Below are 22,197 nucleotides of genomic sequence, written 5' to 3'. Positions count from 1 at the left end.
AAAACAGTCACTATTCCATTTAGCAGCAATATTGCTGGGGGGCATTCATAATATAAACGGGCCTTTTTTTACATATCTTGTGTTGTACCTTGTGTTGGTGGTCCATTTGATTCAGGTAAGCAACTGCTAACTGTAGATCAGCCACAGTTATACACACACAATCAATGCCATTCTCATTTTATCCATCCTTTTTCCAAAGCTCACGGTAATCTTGAAGGTACAGCTAGGTACAGCAATATAAATGTCTAACCTCACTTAGACCAGTTCTCAGTGGTGTTCTTCCACAAAAAACGCATCTTTAAAAATATTTTGCAACACGCATAAAGCAGCTCTTTGTATTTAGGAATTTCAAGGTATTGATTATGGAATTCGTCTCTCTTATCAGGGGGTTTTATGGTGAGAAACAGCATACCAGTTTTACAGGTGAGGACACTGGAACAGAGAATAGACTAGCCCAAATCCAAGTAACCAACCAGTGACTGACCCAGGCCAGGGCCAAGCATAACTGAAATGCCTGGTCATTCTCTAAACAGCAAATGGAAACCAGTCACTCTCTGCTGAAAACTTTTGCCTCAACATTTCCACAGCCTGAAATTCGATGCTGTAATTCTGCTGTAAACTTTCTGCCACCTTTAATGTACATCCCATACTCTAGGCACATCTCAGTCCAGTGACTCAAATACACCAGGATATAAGGGGAAGCACTAAGTCTCATTTCCTTTTGTAAACACTGGCCTTGCTTATTTTTCCCTCAGTTTTAACTATACAGTCCAGTACTCGGCATATAATTCATCACTGTCTCAACAACTGATCAGAAATTGCCTTTTCTTTTAAATAAATGAGTCATTCTGTGGAATCTTATTACAGAGATTTCTGAATTTGCTATCGTAAGAGATCAAGTATAAAAACAAGCGGGATACTCTTATCAGGCTAGTCCATGATTGGATGATAAAGATACTGGCTTAATTGTCAGCAGCAGCAAGGTTGTGTTGAAAACATAGGAAAATGGGCTGCATCTACTTTCAACTACCTGACCACACACCTGAAACTTCTAGGTCTAACCCAAAGCTGCCAAAAGACTGCTCTTTATTTGTCTAGACCCCTTAAAGAAACTAGGCCAGCGGCTGAGCCCGTAACAGCTGATTCCATACTGGGCTGTCAAAAATTTCTCCTAGGTTGCGCTAACCCCGCAGTTATCCACCTGGGAAGACCTCTAATTTGGATCTGCACACACGTGCTCTGAAAACAGTTATGCTTCACAGACAGATGGGCAGGTAACTGCTCTGGCTCCTTGTACACTCCAGGTAAAGTCCAGTAACTCTGCTGCAATGACAAGAGCTAAATCTCTCTGGTGCCAGTAACTCCCAAGCCATTCTCGTAATTCCTCTCGCAGAAAAAAGTATCCGATCTTTATCTGTCCTGGAAGTGATTCCAGAGTGCCTCAGTGCAGCTACACAGGACATACTCCCAGAGACAGCTGACAACTGCACAAACGCTAACTGCACCATTTGCTGCTGTGTGCAGATAATGCCTAACCATGGGGATAATTTTGGGACATCCACTTCCGATATGCAGCAGAGAGAGTATGGAATAGAATATTGCTGCTCTTTTCTGGAAAGTTCAAAATACCTGTGGGATGGGATTTGTAAGGTCATTATAAAGGGCTAACAATAACAGCAACATGTTAAAAGTCAGTGGAAACATGGCATGCCAATTCCTCTACAACAAAAATTCTGCAAAGATACAGGTCCTTAACACTCCATGAATAAGATCTGCTTACAGTAATTCAATCAATGGAGCTCTTTAGCATCACCCACAGTTGTAGGATTAACCCTTTTCACTTCTCATCTCAAACTAACCATATGCATTATTTGCACTCACACAAAGCAGGAATAGCTACATCTCTTATATCCTCGCAGTTTTACCTTTTTTCCCCTTCCTTCCCAAAATGCTTTTGTTCTGAGCAAGTAAATCTCTGTTCTAGGAAAGCTGATTTGGTCAATAGATAGCCTTGTTCTCCTCTCTTCAAGACTAGAACTACAGGGCTTATCTAACATCAAATCTGCTAAAGTGACCCTAGTGACAAATAAGGAGCTGCAGCCCATGGCTTCAGTTTGGAAGAAACAATTCATGAGAAAGATGAAGAAAGATGATGATCAGAGCCTTTGGACTTAAGCAAACTGGTTGGTAAAGGGGCTCTGGGGCATAAATAACTTCAAAACTGTTGTATTTCATGATTTATCTTAACAGATTTGATTTAGAATAATCTTCTAGGGCAGCATAGTAGTATTTGGTGGATTGATTACTTTAAAAATCTGACTAGACACTTGAGGACTTTTAAAAAGATAAATTCTAGTTCAAATACGAATGATTGAGTTTGCTGGAAACAGTGACTGATTGAATCAGATCTACAATCACTCTAGCTCCTTAGAGATTTGTGTAGCTGTGTGCTGACTGCTAATGATGAGCTGTCATTTTTTGTGATGACACATAATACTTTTATCCCTCACCTATTTTTGCATTGTCCACAATCAGACTGGAAACTTAAAATACAGACAAATATTTAAGCTTCATTTTATCCTTTTAACCCAATGTCCCTAAATTAGTATTGTATTCCAGATAATTAACATACTTTAGTACAAGAGAACATCTTACACTAGTGGAAATATCTGGTACAGGTGGAACCCTCAAGAGGTTAATCTCCAGCATCAGTCCAAGGTCACTGTATTAGCTCAGTCAGAAAATCAGATACCCAGTCTCACAGCAATGAACTTCTGGGACTTGTCCATAATCAAAAAAGAGCCCCCCTGCCTATCAATAAGAAAGCTACAATGTTGGAAAGACTATTTGAAGGTCAGACCACACGCGAGATCCATAATGATGTCATGCTCTGCAAGCACACAGAATGCCCGACAGTTGCATGAACAGTTACGCAATAGCATCCTGGCATGTCACCATACTCTGGAGGTGCAAACGGCCAAGGTCAGCTCAGATTCCAAATCTACATAGGAAACACTGAATATAACATTCATGCTATCCTTCCTTTTACCTCCTCAGTTCTGAAACAACTGCAACTTCGGCTGTAATAACAGAGGGGGAAACAACAAAATCTTCTACCAAAAATATCCCTCAATCTCTGTATGTCACCTGCCTTTTTCCTATCACTGCTAGACTTTTGTTGTGAATTTTTTAATTCTCTCTGAGGAGACTCTTCTTCATGCATAACTGGCTAGGCAACCTTGACAAAACTTCAGGAGACATGAAGCAATTTCTTCTCTCAGAAGCATTTTGCCATCTGTATAGGTGTCATTAAATCTGATCTCTCCCTTCACTTACCTTGAATTTGTCAGATTTTCAACATCCTCTTAGTATTGCAGATAAATATCAATCTTTATCTCTGGACTGCAGCTCCTACTCAGGTGCCACCCTCATAAATCTTCGTATCAAATTCACAAGTACATGTACGTGTATTTGTAAGCACAGCTATAGAAAGCATGACCTGCTTGGAAATACACAAGATTTCAATTCCTAAGAAAGTGAAACTCTTTGCCTATACAGACTGGATTTAAATTAGCTATTTGGTGAATGTGAACACATGGAAGCCACTTCAGAAAGAAACATGAACAAATCTGAACAGCAAAAGACAGAACAGAGTCTTTAAGTATGACTGATCAATATAAGAGAAGCTTCAGGTTTGTGTTACAATTAGGATTTTTTTTTTCTTTACTATTATCTTCACATGCTTAATTTCGTAACACATAATAGTTTTATTTATGGTTACCAAAAGTAGCTCAAGACCAAGGACATCTTAGAACTGAATGGCACGATCCTTGCAAGGCTGTTACCTTTGCTCCCTATATGAGCAATAGAATTACAGAACTTACGCTGTCGAGACAGTGCTTGACTGGGTGGAACTACAGCAGTTGGCTTGGATCTGATGATCCTGTGACAGCATAGATGATTAAGTTTTATTAGGCAAATCCATGAATGAAAGGTCTATAAATTGATACTAGAAGGAGTAGCCAAGGATGCACTCTGTATAAGCACTAATGCAACAATACTAGCTGCTGGGGCTTGGGGGCAGGGACAAACACGTGGGGAATAGGCTGCAGAAAACGGCCAGCCTGGTATACTCTCCCCGTCACTGCTACATGGATCTGACCCAGTATAGAGCTCCTCACGAGTCTGTGCACCTTGTCTAGCAGTATGTGTCTTAAAAACCTGGAAAATGGTTCCTTCATTCTGTCTTTGATCTGCAGTTCTAAAACTTCAATTTTTTCCCTTTTTCATGGGCAAGGAATACCAGTATCCTTCAGTTATGAATTTCTGCTGGAAAAATAGCATACATTGACAATACAAAGCACAGTAAGAGCCAGACACCTACTAATTCATACTGGACACTTTCATGTAACATAGGATTTAAAAAGAGTGTTGCATATTTCAGCAGTCTGCTCTTATCTTTAGAAATCCAATCATATTCTATTGTTGGACAAAATAATTACCTGTGCAGGGAGATCAGCATTATTTGTTAAGGTACATAAATTATTATGGTTACCTCTTTTTGCTTCCATTTTGCTTTCTACACTTGTATCTTCAAATGATGTTAAACCATTTCTTAAGGACTCAAGAATTAATAGCGTCCATGAAAAACATTTCAAAGAAAAAGTTCAGGATTTAGATAGGATACTGGACGCTTGGTCCATTGGGATTCCTCAATTTTTAAGTACTGCACTGTCAGTTTAGTTGTCCCACTTTTTGGAGTGTTAGAATGGCCAGGATTCAATTAAGCACAAAACAATCACTAGTCACTCATTCTCTCTTCCTCCCTCCACCTTGTTTCTACTTTGCAATTGCTGATCTACCGTAATCATTCTGGTTCAAAGGTAATAGTTTTTAACCTAAGAACACTGTTAAGATTTCCCATTCCAGAGAAATGGATTTTAAGAACATTACTGATGTTTAAGGGGAAAATGTGCTAGCCCTCAAAACAACATATGCCAGCCACAGAATTCTAAAAGGACTGAAATTGGACTCGTTACCAGAGGACTGAGATTATATAACAACTGAATCACAGAATGGTTTGGGTTGGAAGGGACCTTAAAGATCATCTAGTCCAACCCCCCTGCCATGGGCGGGGACACCTTCCCCTAGAGCAGGCTGCTCAAAGCCCCGTCCAACCCGGCCTTGAGCACTTCCAGCAATGGGGCATAACGGAGCGATCTTTATCTTCTTAACATTTGCCTGAGTCTGCACGTTAAAAAAACCATACGATCATTTGCAGCATTGTGTTCACTTGATTAAACTCCGTGTTTGTGCAATCCGCAAATATTGGCTCTCAGCATTTGCGGTATTTTGTTTCTCAATCTCATTACCTCCTTTAGAATAATCTTGAATTATAAGGTATAATTTTTTGAACATACATCATTTAAATGGAATCTGTTTTCCTGTTAAAAATGGAAACAGACGAAGATTTCAGACCCGTTTGCAATTTGAGAAATGGAAGCTCCCTGCCAGAGCCACTGCAACTTCTGCTGTGCATCTAGCAATATGAGGTAGTCTCTTAATTTGTACCTCTAAAAATCCTTTAGAAGGGATACTAGCTTCAGAGCTACAATTAATCCATTCTTCTAAAATTACCAACAGAATTCAATCTGCCTGGCTTCATAGAGACACATGGATCTTTTGGTATAATAGTAATATGAGCAAAGGAGATAATCGGGAGAGAGGTACTGATAAAGGAAAGGTATGAGTGTGTTAGAAACAAACCTGACCCACTTCATGAACTGAATGCTGATCAGCCAGTTCTGACGTCAATGCGTGTTTTACTGTCCACCAGCAAGACAAACCAGCACTACAACCTACTTCAAAATAACAATCTCTCCTACCTGATCTGGTTCAAACACAGTAGCTTTACCATCAAGATGGCATGATTTCTGCAGACATCTATAAGGCATCTTAATCTGGCAGTTTAGTGGGGCTGGAAGTATACAGAGAGAAGCTCACTATTCCATCCTCAATTCAAAGCTGTATTTAATTTTCACAAATGCACAGATGTTCCCTGTACAGACAACAGGCAAGTTTTATTTGATGACAGCACAGTGTATCAGTGATCAGTAACTGAAATCCAGTCCCTGTGATCCCTTAAAAAACACAGCAAAACATACAGGATACGTGAACAATCCAGCTATCTACAGGCAATAACTTTGAGAAGAACAAAGAATGTTTAGCTTGCTAGTGCTGAAAACAAATTTGATGTCAAACCTGATGGAGACTGCCTGGTGTGGCATTCTTCAGCCGCAACCTTCTCAGTGGACATTTTATCTGATTAATGCCTTCTTGTATGTTACTTATGCTAAAACTTAAGTTTGAGGCTTTTGCTCCTAACTGCCTCATATTTCTAGAAAATAAGTCTATCAAAGCTCTCACCTCAAGATCTTTATGCATCTTCTGTTTCTTGTCCAGTTACTAAGACTGAAAGGAAAGATGCTTTGGATTCTATCTGTCCTCTTCCCTTTAGAGCAATATTAACACAAAACTATTAAATTTCAGTCCAGCCTCCTTGTTTAAGAATAAAAGGTGGCACTGTCATCAGCTCACAGTTTTAGGAACACTTATTTTTGAATCTTAGTTTATTCTCCTGGTAGCTGAAAGAGAGAGGTAACTTTATGCACATTTCTGTATTTGACTGAAAACCACTGTATTCTATTCTTAAAGAATAAAAGCTTCAATAAAAGTCTTAGAAGCATCAGAATGAATCAAGAGGTCCCCTGGAAGTTCGGAAGACCTGGAATGGCCACGAGTATCTATGGGGGTTTCATAGCTGCTTGGAGCGATCAGCAAGGGACAGCCCTGCGCACAGGGCTACGGCCCAATGCAAACACTGACACTGCAGAGCTCTCTATCAAAATAATTCATCAGTTACGCTGTTGTTTTTCAATTGCTAGATTAATTTGAATTAGAGAGTAATTCTAGCTATCAGAGCTGGGATCCTGGCTGCCTTTTGTTCTTCCACAGTTTGATAAATGAACCATGAAGAATATGAACCACTGGAAGAGACTGTTCTCAGGGATCTGTACAGCACCAGATAACTCCGAAATCACAGATAAACCATTCTGTGAAATCATCATCTATCTCCTTTACAGAGAAAAATAAAACAGCTGACTCAGCACAAATCACTACGAAGTTTCTAGCAGTCATAACTTTCCTCCAGCTACTTTATCACCAAAGCTGGACATAGGAATTGCTATCAATCTGATAAAGCAATGATACATGAAAGATACATGGAAGAATCAGACCATATGAATCACAGCCAGTTAATGTGATCATTTACATACAGACCACCTATAATTAACTTTCTGTAATACAGAGGCAGAGCACAAGAGCAGCTAAGAGGAGGAAAAAAACAGCGTAGCTGATGGAATCTAGTAACTACCATTTATCAATGCTTTTATTTGAGTCCCTGGAGAACCTATGCTTGAAATTCCCTGCAACAGAACAGTTCATGTCTCCAAAACCTTTCTTCAGTTAACGGGTCTCCCGAGATGCCTCTGAAGTAGTGTTTTTGTGAGCCTGCATCATGCTTGCACTGCAGTGTTCAGGGAGGCAGGGGACTTGCATCCCCGCAGTGCTAAGGACATCTGTGAAAGGAATACCTCTGAATACGGCCCCGCTCCAGTGCAGCTGAGGCCCCTGGGGAGTTCTGGAAAACTATGCCAGGCTGAACGTGACAAGCTACAGTGCAGAACACTGATGTGGAGGAAAAGAATTTAGAAGGGATAGAATGTGGTGGTGAAAATGGGGAGAAGAGCGGCAGATCGGAAGGCAAGGAAAGAAAGCACAGATGAACAATAGCACAAAAATTCCCTTATACGTAGTTCAGGTACTCATAGTAAGTGGGGTCCGCGTGACTTGCAGCCCTTAAGGCACAGTATTTACTGAAGCCATATGTTGTCCTGGTAAATACAGTTGTATGTTGGCCATAAATCTCCAGGTGCTATGATTGTCAGTAGGTGCTAGAAATAAATGCAAGTTTGAAATCAGAAATGAGAAAAGTAAAAATACTCTACAAATGGTAGTGCTGATGAACCCACTAGATTAAAGCACAACAAGGTACCAAAATCCTTTCACTGTCAAATTCACAGCCTTATTACCAACAGCTGTGAGCGAACAGTGCAGGTGGCCCTCTTCGTTTTTCAGAATTTTGAGACATCACCACCAATTCAATCTCAATGTTATTAGCTGTTATACTTGGGCCACTTCATTATAAAGTCCAGACATCATCTCCATCCCAAACTGTTTCTTTAGCTTTCTTCAGGTATCAAAAGTCCTAAATAAGAACTTATACCAGAACTGCATCTTCCTGCTACAACAGTTGCAAAACCCTTTTACTTCATCTGATGGTAGCTTTTAATATTTTTACAGTTTAACATTAATACAAAAGCCCACAATAAAGTATAAAGAAAATTAAAAGATAACCATACAGTTTAATATCAAATAAAATGAAAAAGAGGCTACTGCAAAGACTCTGCTATTAATTTATATAAAGCATTAAACAACAATTGTTATGAACGTGCTGTAAAATTCCCACTCTGAGATTCTAAAGAGCCATGAAATCCAGAGAACATGCCGAAGAGCAGATTAATAGGCTCCCCTCTCTAGCTTCAGAGTTTGTTTTCCACACTCTTCCTTCTGCCAAAAAATCTCACCTTACATTCAGATTTGATAACAAACAGTAGCCTAATAGTCTATGAAAATGCTGGTTCTGGAGCTCAACATGGCTGTATTTTCCTCTTGTCAATTTTAATTTATCCATTACTTAACCTTTCTGTAAACTCTTAAACCATGTGAAAAAGATGCTAGAGGTGGAAAGGTGGTGGTAAAGGAATGAAGAAATGAATGCTTTAAATGTACAGACAAAACCAAAGGTCAATACAACAGCAACAAACATATCCAGGATCTGGGAAAGCAACTCCATTAATACATACATTGATAAGAAATCCTTCTTAGTCCATCAGTAAAATCCCATTTCATAGGCAAAGATAACCTATGCTGGTTTTTGGGGGTTTTTTTTGATAGCAGTGACTATGGGTTCCTTTTCTTTAAGTTTAAAGAGGATAAAGTTCTTGCTCAAAAAATAGTTTTCATCTCAAAGGTGAGTGCTCATTTTAAAAGACTGTGTAGATTTCCCGATCTGATAAAGATGACTTGAAAGGATTTAAAAGATTTTTCCTGAGGGTGAAGTCTTCCCAATGTTTGCTGTAGTATTGCAGAGAAAGGGGTGAATCTTTGTGACACAGATGCTAACCAGTTAAACAGGTGTTAACTTTTCCTTTAAAATCTTTAAGGACACTATCTTCATACTCCATAGAAAAAAAGGAGCGCATCTTTTAGAGAGCTGCTGGCACATTTAACACTTTTCTGCAATTTTATCCTTACAAAAAGCATCAGAGATCAAGATACATTTTCAGTTCATCCATTTCAGAAATGCCAAAGAGGAAAATTCAAGGGTAATATAATCCAGCAGTGATCTACAACTCCGAAATGTTTTATCACTTTATGTTTCTCAGCCTGACTGGCTATTTATTCACACTTCCTTCTCAGAACTAGCAAGCTTACTCCTATACAAACCAACTTCTTATAGCAGTGAGCCTTCCTTTCCCGCTCCCATATTATTGATGACTGAAGTTCAACAGTCCTCCAAATCAAGATGTTATCTAGCTTTCCCGTTTCAAGTGTTGCTGGGCTAAAGTCAGTATGGAAGGATTCGTAGAATTGTAATGAGTTGACAACCGCCAAAATGATTTCCATTGCTAGCAACATCTGCTGTGTCTAAATTTATAATTAAAATGAAATCATGCATGCAAAAAGAAAAAAAAAATCAATAAGCTTCCATTATGAGTTTTTCTAATGTTGAAAGAAGTTATTTGATTAACTCTGTTTTAACCTGAACATCTGGCAGCATTATAGACATGTTATGACACCCACAAAAATGACTATAACTCCAAAAATTATTTCCTTTTTCCTGAAAGTATAATAGAGCTAATCTAGGAATTTTTAGCTACATGTACTGTGATATCCATAATACAAAAATATTACATGTAATACCACTCTGATTTTCTGTACCTTAAGCACAGCAGAGTATCTTGGGCAGCAGCAAATGAATTACTGGAACGGCCTTCATAAAAATAAGGTGTTACTGAATATCATCTACATTCTGAGTACCTGCTATTTTGATGTTCATGTTGTTGTCAAGCAAAAGATTTTCAGCCTTCAGGTCACGGTGAACAATCTTTCGACCATGGCAATACTCCACTGCTGAGAGGATCTGCCAGAATTTGCGCCTGGCCTCAGACTCATTTAGACGGCCATGGCTGGCGAGGTAATCTGTTAAAATAAAGCAGGTTTAAATGGATTGGACCTAAACCAACAACCCTGAAACGAAACGATGTCTCTCAAATATTTAGCACTAGAAAACTCAAAAAGTATTTCAGCCAATCCCAGTTTCCAACCGATTACTCTCGCACCCTCCCCTCCAAAAGAATGGAAAAAAAAAAAAGAGTACGAAAAGGCTGCTGTGTAATGAAACTCTACTCTCTGTTCCTTCTTTTATAGTTAGTTACCTGACTATTCTGAGAAATATTTTCATATAACACAACTCCTGTGGAATGGGGAATACTTGGAACAACTGGCTTAACCCTGATGAGGTACTTTAAGCTTTAGCCTCTTATCAGTTCAGGCAAGCTGCTTCATGCCACTCTTCTCCCTCTGAAGCCTCAACAGAGGCTGTAGGCTGTGTGGTGGCCAAAAGTACTTTTTCTCTGGAAATAAAACAAGTACCCATAAGGTACCCATCCTTACCTCTCTCTTGTCTTCACCGCATCACAAGCAGAAAGAACATTTTGTTTTCATATTTGATTATGTTGTAAAAACTAACATTAGCCCTGAAACAAATGATAGCTCTGAAACCGAAGACTTCATTTATCCTCAGGAACAAAACCAAGTGAAGCAGCAGCTGTGTGAGTCTTGACAGAACCAGCTTCTATAGCCAATTCTATTCTTTCTCTTATGAGGCATAAAATCAAAGAATCAACTGTTAGGATGGTTTTAGAATTGCCTTCAACATCCTACAAAGAATGCAGTTAATGGCCAAGGTGCAGCAAACGCATTTACATACTGGACCCAGTGATCGCAGGCAAGGGCTGAGCATATACACACCTAGCAATCTCCAACCACTTGCTGCATCACAACTAGTTCTGAAGTTAAACAAAAAACAGTGAGCCAGAACTAAACTGCTGGAGCTGCTGCCGGGCCCTCCTAATTATCATTTACAGAGAAGGTCCCATGAACAGGAATCATCATTTACAGACCAGCTGACACAAACTTTTCTGTCTGAATTCAATTAACAGGTTAAAACAGCTGCTTCTGCAAGTTGAAAAGTGATCATGATGTAATGGAGGTTTTGAGCCTACTTCTGTTTATTTATAAGAATCTCTGACAAAATCCTTAAGTAAAATGATTAATTGTATCTTCTAAGGTAGTTATGTAATCTCAGTGATCCAAAGAGGATCATCTTGCCCAACGCCACAGTGCCAAAGCAGAACTGTGGCTTTGTTAGGTTGTGGGGGTTTTTTTTAAATAAAATATTGTTTATGGGCTTTATAGGTGCTTGCAACATTTTCATTTAAGCTTTTCTGCTTTCTTTATGATAAGCCGAGAAGGCCTGAACAGCTCACATTAAGCACACTCTAAAACCCGAAAATACATTTACAGTAAAACTTCACCGATGGCGCACTTTCTGCTTCATTGTTACTGCACAAAAGGACAAAGAAATGTGTTGTTCAAGAGGAGGGGGCACAGACCCACCCACAAACCATAAGGATTTTTGCAAATATTCAGAAAAACATGAAAAAGAAATAATTTGTTGTTGGATTGTATAAAACCAACCATTTCACTGACCGTGCATTCTTAGACATGACGAGTTCTCTGCTGCCACTTGGGTCGCTAGACTACGCTGCCATGAAGTGCTCCAGACAGTATCATATTGATTATCAAAGTGACTTCTGAATGATATTTTCCACTCGTACAGTTTATATAAACAAATGCAATCTTAATTAATCTTCTTAATACGCCCAGTAAAACAGGCTTATTTAAAAGATGTCTTATAGGGGCATCATTTAGGAAAAAGTTCTATACGCCATTACCGAGGTAACTTAACTTTGTTTTACTTGTGGTGGGACTGAAAGGATTTCAAGCACTGCTGCTACTACCTCCCAAGCATATTCTGCAAGCACAGAGGTGGCTGCTCCTGAACCATCTGAAGTGGCAGACTAGAGACCTCGGGTGCAGTATACTCATTTCAACATCCCTCAAAAACATTTTTAAGGAAAGCACATTAGAACTGATAACTCTCCTCAGAGCTTCTAACCTACCTAAGCCTTAATGTACTTTCAGCTGGTTTAACTTGGCAAAGCATAAGAACAAACAAAAGCCTGGCAGTAAGGGGAGATCATAATATTTGCAAGCTAAATATCATTCAGTCACAAAGTGACTGACAAATCATATGATATCAAGGTGAAGTCGGATATCAAAGGCACAAACTAAATCACACTGAATGCAAAGCCAGCCCTTTAAGCTGTTAATCCATCATTTGTTAGCAACGCAGGAAATAAGTTAATGAATCCAAGCTGTCGTTTGCTTTTATGGTTCTAGCCTGTCAGGACTTTAATTTAAAGGTTCCAAACCACCTTGGCCTTAAGCATTACACCAAGTCTAGTAGTCTGCACAGAATAGGTCATTTATTCTGAAATATACCGCTTTCCCTCCCGGAGAAGCAGAACATACCACAGTCTATCTAAATAGGTGATGGTATGTGCAAAGATACTGTTTGTGCATTAACCAGCTTGCAAATAGGAAAGGCTGGGATACAGGCAGTGTGCCAGCCCCCGGGTTACAGAAACCACTTTGCAACAGCTGAAACTTGCTAGAGACATTCTGCCACAATAGCCAGAATCTGGACACTGGCTGAATATGCACGTCTGTACCTCTGGAGCTAAGAACTCCTTAGGTTTTGCTGCAGATACCTAGAGCAAAGCACCCTGTTGTACCTTGCAAAGACTGAAATAGCAAAGCTACTTATGCTTTCATAAATGTATCCTTTGACAAATCTTACCCTCATGTCATACCCTCTGGCTACATGTTTCTATGGTAGGGGTTTGGGGTTTTTTTGTTGTTGTTGTTGTTGTTTTGTTTTGGGTTTTTTGTTTGTTTGCTTGGTTGGTTGGTTTGAGTTTTTTTTCCCCCCATAAGAAAATAGAAACCAGAAGCTATCTTGGATTCAGCTGGATCCAGAGCAGAAAGCAGGACTGTTGTCACAAGGCAGTTTGCTGTCCAGCCTTTTCAGGAGTCCAAAGTACATTTGTTTACTGGACAGTTGAAAGATTAAGGTGGTATTTACTGCAGAACAAACGACTCGGAGACACTGTTTGGCAAACCCAGTGGTCAATGCTTTTCATTTAAAATATGGTCCTTCATTTAGGTGGACAATTGTAAACATTTTAAATTTGGTATGTTACAGCTCTGTTAAAGAGGTGCGTACATACCAAAGCAAGTACAGTGAAGGATAATGAAGATGATTAAGGGACTGGACACTTGTCATACACGGGGAGGCTAAGAGCGCTGTGGATGTTCAGCCTGGGGAAGACAAAGTGCAGAGGGGAATCTTATCATGCATATAAATACTTGACAGGAGAAAGACGACAGAGCCAGACTCTTCTCAGCAAAAGTAACCCAGCAAAAGGACAAAAGGCAGTGGGAACCAACTGAAACACAGGAAATTCAATTTAAAGCTAAGAAAAAGGGGTTTTTTTTCTGTGCAGGTGGTCAAATGCTGGAACAGGTTGGCTAGGGATTGTAGTCTCCATCCATGGTCCAGAGCAACCTGGTCTGGTTGATACTGCTCTGAGCTGCAGGGCTGGACTAGACGTTCTCTACCATTCCCTTCCAACCTCAACTCTTCTGTGATCTGGGTTCAGTGTAAGGCAGTGAAGACATCACTCATCCAGTTCAAGCTTAGTAAGGGACAAATAATCCTGTGTTAGGGGACAGTTGTAGTCTTATGAATGCCTATTAACAGAAGCAGTAATAATCAGTTAGAATTTCAGCCAAGGAAATCTACATTAAATATTAGGAAGAATCTTTATAATTAGAAAAACCCTCAGATCCTGAATAGCTTTGTCTAGGAAGGTTACTGAATCTCTCTCTAGGACATTTCCGAGAATGATGCAGCTGATCCTGCACCAAGGCTAGGACATAGCAGATAGCTGCTCAAGCCCATTCCAGTCCAGCTTTCTACATCTCTGCTCAAAACATGTATGAAGTTGTCCAGGACAAACTGCTAGGTAAAACTAGGCTCTTACAGGTACTGACATAATTAAATACTAATACTCTAAGAAATCCAAGAGATGGCCAAATGTCTCCTTCATGTGGAAGCATTTCTGGAGATAGTTCAAGTTTATTATTCACTTAAAGAGGTGCAAGATGCTGAGAAGTTGATGTTGTAAGCACAGAGGTTTATATTACCAAACATGTCTCCTTAAGGCTGAAGTATTTATGCAGAAATACTCTAGAAAACCTGTAAGACTATCTTCTATGTTGACTGAGCCAGGATACTGCAATATTGCAAAGGACTACTGGACAAAAGAATGCTACTTGGCTTCCCTAATGAGTAGAACAAAATCCAGAACAGAATTTAAATTTGGTTAAACTGTGCATCAGTTACTGCCTGTTTCCAAGAGAAGCACACAGGAACGTGTCAATAAAACTGTAATGGCACGCTTACTTTTTCATTTGCACAACCATAGCACACTTTGCATGACTACTGCATGTACATATTTAATGTAGGAGTGTTTTCGCATCTAGCTGCTGGTTTGTGTAAGAAATGTTTTTCAAAATATTTACCAGCCTCTCTGCAAGTTCAGTGCTTTGCTATTCCAAAATCATACTTCTCAGGGATGTTTGCTTTTGCATGTGTAGAAGATGAGACCCACCAGACTGCCTGGGCTGATCTATTTTCCCATACAACCACTGGGCACACACTGGGAATGCACAAGAGCCTCTTGCAAAAACAGGCTTAAGTCCCAAGGTACCCTTTGGGACAACAGAGGCAGAGTATAACAGGACTGACTAAAGGAGCTTATTTTGCATTTCTGTGCATTACTATCATTCCACAAAAGTAATTTTTTAAATGGGGTGGTGGATGCCCTGGCTGGCATCTAGCAAGAGTAAGAAATAAACATTTTGTTTCCATGGTGAACGCTTTTGAAAATGTCAGAATAATGTTATGGTTCTTCACAGTAAAGCAGAGAGATGCCTGTGTAAGAGTAGGAGTATTAGCACAATAATATAGTCTGACAGTATCCCGTTATTTCCTGTAGGATCTCTACAAGGCAGAAAGGTCCTCGCAACATACTGTCCAGCTGCAAAACAGACTGAAGGTTGTAAGGAACACACAAGCAATCAGGAAAGTCAACTACGTGATGAAAGTAACAGAGTGAGTATGCAAATGCAGTTAAACTGTTCTTCCCATGTCTGGCAGTTGAAATGTTTGGCTCAAGTATTCCTTAGTCTTTCTTTTCTTCACATTCCTTGCATGAAGGAGAAAAAGGAAGTACCAGAAAAGTACATACATAGGCATCGTGACCCTGTCATGTGTCAAATGCTGTACTGGAACTCTAGATGAAGAAGTTGTGCTATTATCACTTGTTTGGTAGTTTCAGGCTAAAACCCAGCAGGAGGCCACATGTGGAAACTGAAGGACAAGATCAAAATAACTGCTCCTAAACTTCAGCCAGAAGCAGCACATTCCTTTAAATAGTTAAAATTGTTAAGCCAGGCATAAATCACACAAGCTGGTAGTTTGGTCGTGTTTACTGCTTTTAAAATGCACGTCAGCAGACAGCAAGCAAGAGGGGGTAGAAACAAGGATAACTGAAAGCTTGGATATCCCCTTTTCCTGTTGCTGAACGATTACTTTAGTTCTAGGCTTAACAGTCAGCTTCCCCCTCCACAGTCTGGATTCTTATAACATAAACAGTCACTGATGAAAAGCTAGGGAATTAGCCCTTCAGAACAGGTTCACTGTAGTTTAGCTAACAGATAATCTGCATCTCAGCTGTTTTAGAGACTTCAGGTGAGAGGTGCTGAAGGTTACAAGATGGTGGCTGTAAAAATACTTTTAAACATACAGCAGAAACAGCACATTAAAAACTTTGTAGATAAAGTATTAAGGCACAACTGAAACCTTTTTAATTCAAATGTTTTATTAAGTCTAAAGATCTTTTTAAAAAACAAATCTAAAATGTAACAGCATTTGAAGCGTCTAGGCTAAACACATTTCCTGCAATGGCGTTAACTGGCAAAAGGCAAATTCAGAACTGCTGTTGAGTATAGAAAATTTCACTGAAGCTATGAAGACAGTGAAGAATGTTAGCACAGGGGTTAAAAATAATCCTGTCCATGCGCTACCAGTCAGCACTATGAAACGATGGTTTAGCAGAGCTGTAAAGACTCAAAGAGGTTTAATACCAGGCTACTCACAGTGAACTTTAAAGCCTGACATGCTATTAGGAGAACATTTACCAGTTACCAACTACTGACAACCATCTTGAAGAGCATGCTATGTTCTTTAAAGTATCTTATTCAAGAGGAAATTTTGTACATCACCAAGTAGCAAAGTTACTCAGAAGAGCTATCACAAAGGCTAACTTCAACTTAGGGAGTCCAATCTCTCAGCTCCTCCTGTACTCAGAGAAGAAAAAGAGGCTCCTCTGGAGGGCAAGTCAAAACTCTGAACCAGCCCCATGAGAGGCCTCTCACTCCTCACTGATTACAGAGAGTACCACAGGAAGATCAGGTCCAATAGACTGAAGTTTGTCTTTCTCATTGTACTGCTCCCACCTCACTAGCTTTTGGGTAAAAAATTTAAATAAACTGCTCTTGCCACAAACCTAGAGCATGTCTTTGGTTTTTGGTTGTTTTGTTGTTTAAGCCCCCCTTCAAGTGCAATCAAAGGTTAGTCAAAGAACAAAAGAGAGCACAATACTTAAATGCTGTGTCAGGAGACCGATTAACTAAAGAAATAGCAGATTCCACAGGTTTAACCATCTTGCTTTACAAAAAAACCCAAACAAAGTAAAATCCCCCAAAAAGCAGGATCATGCAAAGTGTCAGAAACTTTGAAGACACTTGAGTACAGGACTCCAGAAGAACATCCCACTACTTGTGCTGTTTGAAAACCAATGTTATAAAAGGCAGGCTTTATTTCACACATTGTTAAGCTTGAAATGGCAAATTCAATACACCCAAAGAAGGATCAGGACAGGAAGGAGGAAAAGCTCATGTAGTTTGAGTCATCTTTCTACTTTTTTTTTTTTTTAACTACTACCCTGCTTTTCTCTACTTTCTAGTGACATCAAAGTTGCCCTAGACATGATATCCTGCTTATGACACAAGCAGTCCAATGATAAGGAGTTTTGGGGGGGGGGGGGGGCGGGAAGAGGAGGATAATCCAGACAACAAGAAAGGACTTTGAACATTTGAGTTCTGTTTTCACAAAATCCATCCCGCCCTGCCCCCCAGTGTAAAAAATAAAGATCAGCCAGGCTCCACCTCTTCGGCACTCCAATCACCAGGGCCCTACATGCTGAACTCTATTCCACTGCCCTCTGACTTAGTTTCTCTGAAACTGTCAGTCAACATCACCAGGTGGAATTTTCTCAGCAACTCCGATTTTGTTATTGCAACTAAAATGCATGTGAAAACTCTAAGTGCCTGGTTATGAAGCACAGAACTCATGAAATTAGCTTTTTTTAAGCAAGAAAGGTTGTTACTCAGTCCAATTCCTAAACAAAGCAACACTACCTGCTATGTATGAAATACTCCAGCTTGAAAGATTTTCTTTACCTTTGAGAATATTTCTGCTCCTCTGCTATTTTTTTTATTCCTTTCTTCTGTTGCTCTACTAGGGCACGCTAGACTCACTCAAGAAAGATAAACTGTTTGTCATGGGTACCATTCAAACTTAAAGTTGTTATTACATATTGCTAGACAGCGACCATTTGCTCTTCACCTAGCACTTACTGTTGTGGTGCACTTTCTGAGAGCCTGCAGAAAAAACAGAAGATAACTTTTCCCCCTCTGACGCTCTTAACATGTTTCTCCTGTTACCTCATTTCTGCTTCCTCCTCCAAAAACACATATAAGTGACAAATACATACAACAGCAGAATACCCCATCCTTAATTATAAAAGCCACTCTGAGAAATCATTCCAATAAATCAGAAAAAAAAACCCAGTTAGTTTAGAAAAAACCTGTACAGAAATATTAAGTCTCTAATAATGGACCCAGAAAGATTCCTTAATTATTTTAATGAGAAAACAAGGTCTAAGAATTAGCTAAACTGTGTCTGAAACATACATTAAACGATCTGCAAACAGGGAAAGTCTCGGACCCCAAAAGGCTTTGCTTCTTCAGAATGAGCTGAGTAAGTTTTACAGGAAATGATACACCTTAAAGCCAAGACAAATAAGGTGGCAAAAAGAGTCACCATCCAAGTTACTTCTAGAATCTTTAGCCATGCTCATTTAAGTTTTATATTTTGTGCCTTCTGTTAATTTGTTTTTCCCTACGACCACCTCACTTTCTCACATAACGAAGCAGCAGCAATACAAACATCTGGTCATGTAAATACAAGTTAACAGTTATAGAATCCTGACAGAGTGCTGAGAATATTTCATATATGAAACCTTAAAACTACACAAAATACACAAACTTGTCCTGATGTAGGTACAAAGGTAATTTTTAGATGGATTTTTGGCTTATGCTAATCACTTATGCAAGTCTGCAAACAAATCTTGCAAGATAAACAGCCTCCGATGTTGTAGTTCCCAAGGCAAGTAATAAGATGAATGGCAAGATTTCAGAAGGACAAAAAAAACCCAAACAAGTTGTAGGCCAGCCTGCAACTCAAGATTAGCCCTGGTTTGAGAACAGCAGCTTAGAAGGTGAGAAAGACAGAATCCCCTTTCTTCTTATTCAGTATTTCCAGATGGTAATCAGTATAAAGCAAATCATGCTGTTCCTTCAGAGAAAAACGCAACACAAAAACCAAAACAAAACAACCAAACCCACATTCCTGAGAAATGCACAAGATATTCAAAAGGTACCAGACCCCAAAACAGACCTATGCTAACATGCTGTATACAGAAATGGGAGTAACATTCTTGGTATTTTATCATCCCAGCCTTATTAGAACATTGTCTTGCTATTCTGCAGGTTATCAACCATTTCAAACAAGTTTATGAATAGCAAGCTTGTCTTTAGTCAGAAGAACACAGGCTCACCCAAGTTTTTTGTTGCATGTGCAGGAGCTGAAAAAAAACCATTTTTTCTTTGATCACTAATGCGCATTTCAAGGTTAAAGGCACTAGCACAGGTCAAAATGAAATGCATTTATCTACTTAGTGTCACATCTCATATGTTTCTTCTTTGTGGCCTCAAAAGGAGCACTGCTCTGTGTAGCCAGTTCTGGGAAAAAATTCAGCCTGTCCCTCCTTGAGAGGGCTCCGCTGCTACCCTAGCCTCAATAGCTTAGAAAAAACCTCAAACAGTAACTTGGGACATGTATGCACAGTACAACCACAGAAGACAAAATGCCCTAGAGATAAACGATAACGGCATGGCAGATGCCATAAGCCTGACTTTAGAGTTCTGGCAGTTACTCAAGCTACACTGAATGAGACCTCAAAGGCTACAACCTATCTGCCATAACCAGGTCTGTGTTACATGTATGTAGAAGATTTTTTTTTTTTTTTTTTTTTTTACTGTGCTTATTACCACAATCAAGAAGGGCGAGAGCGTTTGCAGGAATCATCTTCAGTACCAGAACGCAATCCTCAGGAGCGTGGAATCACTTTTACTATTCACTCTGTAGCCCTTGGGAAGAATAAAGGCTGATGCACAGCCACTTCACAAATTCCCTTTTACATAATCATCATCATATTTTAAAATTTAGTAAGCTTCCTCAATTCTTCTGGTCCTTCAGAATACTGAAGGATTCTCTACTGTTCTGCACTTTGAGCAATCATGTACACTAGAAGAGGGCTGAGCAAGTGTGAAGTGTTCACTGCTCAGAATGTTTATATACTACAGTTGTCCTGCACTGATTTAAGTAACAACTTTTTCCAAAGAAACAGAATGACATCTATTGTAGTCCAAGCTGAGCATTACAAAACAAAAAAGTTGCATCATGAAGCATTACAACTAAAAAAATCACTGTATTTCACACAAATTTAACACTGAAGTCCTGCTTGAGTGATGAGTTTGGGCTGAAGAACAAGAATTAATGTGAATTTGACCATGCAGGTCAACACAGACAGCCTAAAATTTTTATTATGAGTGTTACTCCAAGTCACCCTGACACTCCCCCTTCCTGCCCACCATGTTCTTCCTGAAAACATATTTTAAAAAGTCTGATAAATCAGTACATAACTGCACAAGAAACAGGTTCTTCAGTTTACCTGAAATACTGTTTGGACCACTGTTCATTGTCAGGCTGAACATGTAAATATAGTTTTTAATCTCAACTCAATACTGAAAACCTGGTAATTCTCTCAGCTGAGATGAGAGTTTATCCTGCATTGTTCTGTTTAACAAGTTGTATCTTCTGCTAAAGGAACATAGTAATTTTAAACTTTTTTCTTTGTTACAGTGTACACTGTAACAGTTTCCCTGAAGTTCTTAGTTCTAAAATGAGAAACAGTGACAATTAAAACATTTATTGACAAATAAAGGAAAGTGACATACTACAGTAAAAGGGATTCTTGGGCAAGATAAATACATTTGACAAACTTCATAAGTTAACATTAAAATGTTGAACATGAAAATATTCTCTTGCTTACCGAAAATTTCTCCATTTTTGGCAAATTCTGTCACAAGGTACAACATGCTTTTGGTCTCCATCACCTGTTGATGGAGAAATCGCACATGAGATTGTTTGCAGGAAGAGCAAAAAGCAAACACAGACACAAATGGATATTGATTTTCATTGTTCTCTTCTGGTGAAGATGTGAAAGTCTTTGCCTTGCACATACAGTTGTCACAATCTTTCATGTTGTTTTTTCAAGTTACCTCAACAATTTCAAGGGGAGCATTTGCATGCCAAGCACAAGGATAAGCTTTAAATACTTCATAAAGCCAGTGTACACAGGAGGTGGTGGATAGGATTCTCAGCCACAAGTGACTAACACAAAATTATAGCATCCTCAGCAGCTAGTTTAAAGACTTTAAGTTATCGGCCTAAAGTAATTCCCTTGCTCAACTTTTCTAACATGCTGATGGCTGGTGCTTGGGAAAGATGACTGGGGATAATACTGACCTCTGTTACCAACAGTGCTCTAGTTATAGAAAGAAAAAAAAAATAGAAAAAAACACATATAAGCAGTCTTAAAACCTGGCAAAGTTCAGGTAAAAACACCAAGTCACAGGATCCCATTGTACAATCGGACAGTACAGAGTACAGCTACAGAACTATCACATCCTCAATATATCCGCTGGTGGGTGGAGGAGGAAAAAAAACAAACCAAAAAACCCCAAACTTTAAGCATCCTCTACTTTCTGTTCTGGTAAGTTCCAGCCTTCCTATTACAAGAACAGACTACTCAGTTCAAAAACATGGGAGGCTAGAAGGAATAGGGAGAGATAAACAGGAAAAAAGAAAGAGGGTAAGGGGAAGACTTTAAAACTTTTCCATGAACAGTTGTTCATGGCCTTGAACAGAAAGATTTCACCCAACAACTCAGAATTCCATGCTTCTACGATGTAAGTTGGGAAAAGGCAGCCCAGTCAGTTATCTTGCAGCTTTCTTCCTAATGATCTACTACTCCTCAATTGCTTCAACAGCTACTCAGGAATGCACTGTACAAATAGCACAAAAGATACAGTGAAAGTGAAAAATCTTCTACTTCAAAATAAAAAAGTAATTTAAGACTTCCCTTCAGACAATACAAGAATTTCAACACCCACCACATTTTGGGCCTATTTCAGTAACCACAGTAAAATAGCTCAGCCTGAGCTATCTGTGGACAAGGCCTACTTGAATTTCATTTTTGCATTTTATTTATGCACAAGCTTGAAAGCACTAGA

The 22,197-nt window shown here is 39.3% G+C and overlaps 1 protein-coding gene across 1 annotated transcript in view; it reads right to left on the bottom strand.

The window, feature by feature from the left end:
• The window catches only part of SIK2 (salt inducible kinase 2), a 57,048-nt gene that overhangs the window by 21,182 nt on the left and 13,669 nt on the right, over positions 1-22,197 (bottom strand). Inside the window, exons 3-4 of the mRNA XM_075723237.1 lie at positions 20,955-21,018; positions 10,222-10,383 (exon numbers count right to left, since the gene is read on the bottom strand). Of these exons, the coding sequence (XP_075579352.1) occupies positions 10,222-10,383; positions 20,955-21,018 (226 nt within the window). The remainder of the gene's footprint in view (positions 1-10,221; positions 10,384-20,954; positions 21,019-22,197) is intronic.

Source organism: Pelecanus crispus, chromosome 19 (assembly GCF_030463565.1).
Source record: "Pelecanus crispus isolate bPelCri1 chromosome 19, bPelCri1.pri, whole genome shotgun sequence".
NCBI classification, from domain to species: domain Eukaryota; kingdom Metazoa; phylum Chordata; class Aves; order Pelecaniformes; family Pelecanidae; genus Pelecanus; species Pelecanus crispus.
This window is presented reverse-complemented; position numbering and strand designations above follow the sequence as displayed.